Below are 7723 nucleotides of genomic sequence, written 5' to 3' on the forward strand. Positions count from 1 at the left end.
TCTTGATTGGGCAGGAATCAGAGCGACAACATTTCTGCATCAGCAGTGATCACACGAAACAGCCATGTTCTTTTCCAAAGCTTTGGGCCCTTAATCTGAGAGAATGCTGTGGGCCCATGCAGACCCGCTCCCTTCTGCTTTTAATGTGCTTGTCTTTAAAATAAGAGAAAGAATATAGATTAGAAGCTGACTTTTTTGTTGGGCTGATATTAAAGGGAGGATTGGACAATTAGTTGCTTGGCTTGGGAAGGCTCACGGTTACAAATTTTGCGAATCTTCGAACTAATGGTAGCTTTGCTCTACAAACATAAACCAGATTAACTGAGATGGCTCCCTCTTCCACAGCGGGGAACCCTGAGAAATGTAGTTCTGTAAAGGCGTTACGGACTTCTAACTGAATTTGCAGCACTCTCCCAAAACAATACATTTCCAGACTTCCTTTGGAGAAGCCGTGATAGTTAATGTTAGCAGGACAGCTGTAGTGTAGTGTAGCACATCTGCCCTGCTCATTTTTTGTCACAGTCTTTTTGTCACCTCAGCCCTTAGCACTTTTTTTAAAAAGTAATTCTGACTGATTTGAATGGAATTTACTTGTAAGTCTGTGTACTTAGGACTGAGGTGCCAACTTCACCTCATCTCCAAGTGTTGAGGAGACTTTTCATTTTCTCACAGACATGTATCCAAATTGGACCTCAGCCTTCTCATTAGGATTTTGCCTCATTCCCCTAACACTTATTAAGAAGCACCAAACAAGAAGAGCACAGCTCCACACATAGCCAAACTTTTCCGCTCCCCTTCTCTTTAAAACTATGCACAATCATTAGCGTTATAGGCTATGGGGAGAATGTGTACGTGTGTCTCCAAACTTTAGATCACCTTTCCCAGGAAGAGAGGAGGGAAAGAAAAAAGAAAAGAGACCACTGCTCTTTTGCATATGTTGATTCATTGAAATGTTTGCAAACTGAAAATGCCCCATTGCATGGAGGCTGATTTTAAAAGGAAAGGGAAAAAGCAACTCGGAAAAGGGCAAATAATCATACAAAGGACCACCATGTATCAACGTTTTGGTTTGGTACAATTGTGAGAGGAACACAATTCTCCCAGTAGCCATTCCTCTGGGAAACCACAAGATACTTAGAGAACAAAATTCCCAGTGTTATTTGGTCCACCCTGTTACAGAGTTTAACACATGATGATGCTCCTCCAATCCCTCAACAGCTCTGAATATCATGATACAGTTGTTCAAAGGAAGGGATAGCCATGGTTCCCTGTCCACCAATAGCATTCTCCAGTCTTTGGCAATATCCATGCATTGATATTTCAAGGCCCAGAACATTTTAGGAGTTCTAGGAGCAGGTCCCATCCTTAGCCTTGTGCCCTTCCTTGAGAAAAAAAATGTCTCAGTGCAATTACATAGGTTTAAGTCCCTATAAATAATTGCAAGGCAAAGTTCGTTTTCTAGTCCTCCTCTGTCCTGGGTGTCCCCCAGCTTTTGCATATTTATGGGGGTTGGATCCCAGGTTTGTCTTTGTCCTTGATGTGTTCTGTCTCCGGTATCTGTGACATGGCTACAGGAGTGCTTCCTGTCCCACCTTCTGCAGCTTCCCCCCAGTGGCTCCCATCCCCAACCCAGTCCTCCACCGCTTCATTGGCCCAGCCACTCCCAAGCTCCTCGGTTCCCCAGTCACTGCTTCCTGCCACCACTTCCGATTCCCAGTCCCCTGCTGTAGTCCAGCTGCCACCTCCCTCCTCGACGGAGCGCTGGTAGTAGGTCTCACGGGCATGCTTGCGCTTGGCATGCCGGCGGAGGGTGTTGCGTTCTGTGAAGCGCAGCCGGCATATCTGGCATTGGTAGGGCTTCTCCCCTGTGTGGACTCGCTGGTGGCGCAAGAGCTCACCGGATTCCCGGAAGCCCTTGCGGCAGACCGGGCAGCTGAAAGGCCGTTCCCCAGTGTGGATGTGCTTGTGCCGCTGAAGGTGCGAGGAGCGCTTGAAGGCCTTGCCGCACTCGCGGCACACGTACGGCTTGCTCTCTGAGTGGGTGATGCTGTGGCGCTCCAGATCCGACTGGTACAGGAATGTCCGTAGGCAAATGGGGCAGAAGTACAGCTGACGTGGTGGTGGGGCGGAGGCCAAGAGCTCGGGCTCAGAGGATTGCATCTGCCCAGCCAGCTCCACCTCCTGTCGCGACACTGTGTGGGGCACTCCTTCGGCATCAATCAGCACCAGGGAGCCCTCGTCGGTGGCATCGCCCTCTCCGGGCTGACCAAGATGCTTGGAATTAGGAGCCGAGGCCTGTGCATTGGACCTCCCCCCTCTGTGTCTGGTCAGTGCTGAATGCAGTTTTGGCCCCCACAGGGCAATGCTGTAGATTTCAGGGTGGGAAGGCCTGTCGTCTATAGGCATATGGTTCTGGGGGGTGTCATTGCTGACAGGGGTCTGCATATAGTGGGCCCAAGGAACTGAGGGGGAGGTTTCTATCACCTGGTTCTCAAGCCCGATGCTGCCATGGTTTTCCGCTCTTGACCAACTACTCCCGCCTGGCACCAGTACCCGAGCCTTTGCCTGCAGCTCCGCCGGATGCCCATCACCCCTGTCGACATGCCACCTGTGAGATGGCTCCATTGGGCACCAGGAACAAGAGCGCGTTCAGCTACAAGGACATCGCTGCGGAGACGGGAGAACAGTGAGAACCACAGAGAAGTCCACTAGGAAGCATCCCCACCCCAGAAATGTATAAACATGATTGTTGCATTTCAGCCCATGAGAATACATTAGACGTATTCATTCCAGAAGGGTATAATTCTTTGAATTATAGTGGCAAAAAGTACTGGGGCACCTTAGAGGCCAGGGATGCAACATTTACTTGGAAGTATGTCCCGTTGAACTCAGTGGGGTGTACTTTCAAGTAAACATGCACAAGATTAGGATGTAAACAGTGCCTTATATACTATGAATGAACTCCAATTCCTCAGCATTTTTACTAGTTAATACTTGGTCCAATGTGAATTGAAATCTAAAACAAATAAACAACATAAGTGTACACACATCTCTGAATTTCTTGCTGTGTGTACACTTATTTTAACTGTGCTTACAGTTATTTTAAAACATACACTGAATTTTAGTGTGACTGTGCACTCAAGCATGGATGTACTTGTAGACTGTGTGTGTGTGTGTGTGTGTGCGCGCAATTTTGACTGGTATTAGAGATTCTGGAATATAGTATTTTCTCTTGTGGGTACAAATTCATATGTAAATATGCCTGCAATGTATTTGTGAGCAGAAACACATACACATGCATTGCGTGTCTAGGAATAAGTATACAAGCAATGTATTCGTGGTGTTTGTACATGGGTGCACCTTAACTAAATAAATGAATGTACATTATATTCACAAGAGCTCCTACGTAAAAAAAGATGAACTATTTTTAACCATCCTACCATACTCAAAATCAGGCTGGTTAAAAAAAAAAAAAAAAAGCTGGCTTTTCTCCAGCTTTTGATTTGTGCTTATGGGTGAAGGGAGGATTTTAAAATTCATTAGCAACTGTGAGAAAGGAGGCAGAGTTGGTAGTTATTCCAAATTAATTGAGAGGAAGTACAAGCTTGATTGTGCATATGCATGTGGTGGTGGTGGTGGTGGGGACAAACTCAGAGGCAGGGTGGAAGAAAGGAGAAAGTAACTGTGTTGTGTGTGTGACTCTGGCTTGTGTCCTTTACACTGAAGATTTGTGTGCACATAGCACTCTTGCAACATTTATCACACCTTTGCAATTAGAACAAAATGGTTTACAGATGTTAAGTAGGATGATTAGGACACCGACTATGAACCCTAAACACAATTCTCAAAAACGATGATTCCCAAGGTTCTTCGGGGGTTGCCATCTATTCCTAAGGTACAGTGGATGTCAGCTGCAGAAACTCTCTTGCTTATTTGTTGGGGATTACCTCTTGCCATTGCTTAGAGGTAGATCTGCACAAATATAGCAGGTACCTCTCAGTAGAGCAACCAAGGGCTAAAATATAGGGCTTAGATTTGGATTCTGTTCTGCTCTGTAACCCATTTTCAAATAGCCCTAGAAAATGCCAAGCAGAATATTAATACTTTTTTTACTGGTATCTCTCAATAAAGAACAGTCTCCCAGCCCCTCCAAGTATCCTCTCCAAATGCTGCTATTCCAGTTCTACTGAAATATGCTGATACACAGAACAGGACCAACTAAAGTTGCAATTACAATTTACATAAATTTGAAATTTGGCAATACATGTGAATTTTGAACATTTTCAAATTTTACTGCTGAAACTTAACTTTGAGGAATACTTAAAAACCGTAAACCCTAGCTGATTCATTTTAAAGCAATCATGCTATACATCAAATTGCCAAATCCAGCTCTTTGGCACTTTTCTAAACAAACGAACAAACAAACAAACGCTGAAGTCCAACAGCATCCACTACTAGAAATGTTGAGGGGGAGGGAAATGAACAGAAGATACTTTACAAATGCTGGCGGTAATTTGAATCAGGAAAAGAGTGTGTCCCCCCCCCCCACAACCCCCTGCCAGCACCATCAAATTCATTTTAGTTCCACAATCTACCAATCCTACAGGTTTCTAACACTGGAAAAGGGAGGGATTAAGGGAGTCATGCACAACCAATTCATGTGATCAAGTCCCTGTCACAGTGACAGCAGAATAACCAGCTTCATGTGAGCCAAGACTTTGACAGTGTTGGACCACTGAATTTTACAGAATCTAGCAACAGATTCTGGAACGATCCTGAGCGCCCCTTTTTCATGTTTTTAGTTTGGGACCGGTTTTGTTCTACAACAGAGAAAAAAAGCACCTCTGGACATGTGCTGAGTGCCCTGCCCTCACCACTTGGATCATCACAAGACAGCCCTGAAGCACTTGCGATTCAAAGACAAGACAGATGGGTTTTGGTTTTGTTGTGTTTAAGATAAGAAAAGATAAAAAGGGCTTCTAGGCAGGCTGGGTTCCTAGTATCTTCTGAAAGGGCGAAAATACTAGCAAAATTTGTATTTTTAAAAAGAAATTATTACCCAGCTCCATCCATTATCCCTTAAATGCAAATAGACAGAGGATACATAGCAATGCAATCGTTTCTCATCCATCTCACATATCCAGAGCTACTGTCCCCTTCCTCCTTGCGCCCCCAGCCTGCATATAAGCGCTCGAAGCTTTAAGCCTCCCCCCCCCCCTTTCTGCTCCAGGCTATACTGGAAGCGGGAAGGAGGGATGCTACCCACCCGATCCAGGAGCCATAGCCAGCAGGAGTTATTACCTGTTTTGCATTGTGATCTGCGGCAGCTGAGGGTTTCAATGGGCCGGCAGTGGGTGGGGAGGAGATGAGCGTCCGGTGGGAAACCTCTCACCGCCCGGCCGCTGCAGAACAAAAGAGCCTGGTTGGTCTTAGCTGGGCATCCGGGAGGCGCACAGACCCAGCAGATGGACCCAGCGGAGAGGGCGATTCCTCCGTTCAGAGGCGGCTGCCGGGTCCTAGTGCCGACCGAGACATGGAAACAAACACCAGGGCAAGCAATCCAGGGGCTGCCAGGTTTGCGCTCGGTGGGGCGTCGTCGTGTACCTTTAAGAGTGGCATAGAATGGACATTCCACCCCCCCTCCCCTCCGACGTGGCTTTTCCCATCACAGCGCTGCAGAGATGGGAGAAACAGCGTCTGGCAGATTTTCTCTTCTATGCAACTCTTCAGAGTAACCACGATCGGGATTGTATGCAAATGTTTGTATGCCAATGCTCATTTCTCTTGGGAAGAGTGAAGAAAAAATAAGCTCTTATCACTATTCTGTCATTTACTGTTTGAGCAAAACGACGGTCCTTGTTGCATCTGATGAGTCGTGGGCTCTAGTCCATGAAAGCTTATGCCATAATTATTCTGGTAGCCTTTAAGATGCCACAGGACTCTTGTGGTAATTCAAGGGGGTTTCTCCTCATCATTGATTGGGCCAGCCAGGCCACCACGTATGACATGGATTACTGATATTAAGGGAAGCTCCGCCTTTCTAGGCTGGGAAAACTTTGCCAGTTGAATTTCTGCCTGTTAGGCAGCTGTTACATACATAAACCTAAATCTGTTTTTTTTTTTAAATTAAGTGGTAATCTTAGCCTTGTTTATCCAATAGAAAACATTTTATCTGGTGTGAAAAACAAAAAGTAATTCCACCTATTCAAGTTGTTCAGTATCAGTAATAGTAACAGAAACTGCAATTTCAATAATGTAATTGGCATTAGACGACTTTATACATGGACTTCACCAGATGATCGACACCGAAATCAGATTGACTACATCCTTTGTAGCCAAAGGTGGCAGACATCTATTTTGTTGTTCAGTCGTTAAGTCGTGTCCGACTCTTCGTGATCTATACAGTCAGTAAAAACAAGACCTGGAGCTGACTGCAGATCACGAACTTCTTATGCACAATTTAGAATCAGACTAAAGAGAATAGGGAAGACCCACAGATCAGTTAGATATGAGCTCACTAATATTCCTAAGGAATATGCAGTGGAGGTGAAGAATAGATTTAAGGGACTAGATTTAATAGATAGGGTCCCGGAAGAACTATGGACAGAAGTTCGCAACATTGTTCAGGAGGCGGCAACAAAAAACGTCCCAAAGAAAAAGAAAACCAAGAAGGCAAGATGGTTGTCTGCTGAGACACTGGAAGTAGCCCAAGAAAGAAGGAAAGCAAAAGGCAACAGTGACAGGGGGAGATATGCCCAATTAAATGCAAAATTCCAGAGGTTAGCCAGAAGAGATAAGGAATTATTTTTAAACAAGCAATGTGCGGAAGTGGAAGAAGATAATAGAATAGGAAGGACAAGAGATCTCTTCCAGAAAATCAGAAACATCAGAGGTAAATTCCAGGCAAAAATGGGTGTGATCAAAATCAAAGATGGCAAGGACCTAACAGAAGCAGAAGAGAGCAAGAAAAGGTGGCAAGAATATACGGAAGATCTGTATAGGAAGGATAATAATATCGGGGATAGATTTGACAGTGTGATCAGTGAGTTAGAGCCAGACATCCTGAAGAGTGAGGTTGAATGGGCCTTAAGAAGCATTGCTAATAACAAGGCAGCAGGAGATGACGGTATCCCAGCTGAACTGTTTAAAATCTTGCAAGGTGATGCTGTCAAGGTGATGCATGCCATATGCCAGCAAATTTGGAAAACGCAAGAATGGCCACCAGATTGGAAAAAATCAACTTATATCCCCATACCAAAAAAGGGAAACACTAAAGAATGTTCAAACTATCGAACAATGGCACTTATTTCACATGCCAGTAAGGTAATGCTGAAGATCTTGCAAGGTAGACTCCAGCAATCCATGGAACGAGAATTGCCAGATGTACAAGCTGGGTTTAGAAAAGGCAGAGGAACTAGAGACCAAATTGCCAAAATCTGCTGGATAATGGAGAAAGCCAGGGAGTTTCAGAAAAACATCTATTTCTGTTTCATTGACTATTCTAAAGCCTTTGACTGTGTGGATCATAACAAATGGTGGCAAGTTCTTGGTGGTATGGGGATACCAAGTCATCTTGTCTGCCTCCTGAGGAATGTGTATAATGATAAAGTAGCAATGGTAAGAACAGACCACGGAAGAACAGACTGGTTTAAGATTGGGAAAGGAGTACGGCAGGGTTGTATACTCTCACCCTACCTATTCAACCTGTATGCAGAACACATCA

At 45.0% G+C, this 7723-nt stretch overlaps 1 protein-coding gene across 1 annotated transcript; it reads right to left on the minus strand.

The window, feature by feature from the left end:
- Nucleotides 1-930: 930 nt before the first annotated feature.
- LOC146342136 (uncharacterized) lies at nucleotides 931-5485 on the minus strand. Its single transcript, XM_084808477.1, has 2 exons — nucleotides 5302-5485; nucleotides 931-2667 (listed from the first exon to the last, which is right to left on the minus strand). The coding sequence occupies exon 2, from the start codon at nucleotides 2623-2625 to the stop codon at nucleotides 1501-1503; it is 1125 nt and encodes a 374-aa protein (XP_084664603.1). The 5' UTR covers nucleotides 2626-2667; nucleotides 5302-5485; the 3' UTR covers nucleotides 931-1500.
- Between the last annotated feature and the right edge of the window lie 2238 nt (nucleotides 5486-7723).

This window comes from Heloderma suspectum, chromosome 6 (assembly GCF_057233095.1).
Source record: "Heloderma suspectum isolate Gila_16-S chromosome 6, 16-S_ref, whole genome shotgun sequence".
Classification (NCBI taxonomy): Eukaryota; Metazoa; Chordata; class Lepidosauria; order Squamata; family Helodermatidae; genus Heloderma; species Heloderma suspectum.

Coding starts and splice junctions, on each gene's coding strand:
- LOC146342136 (XM_084808477.1), bottom strand. CDS start 2,625: ATGGAGCCATCTCACAGGTGGCATGTCGACAGGGGTGATGGGCATCCG.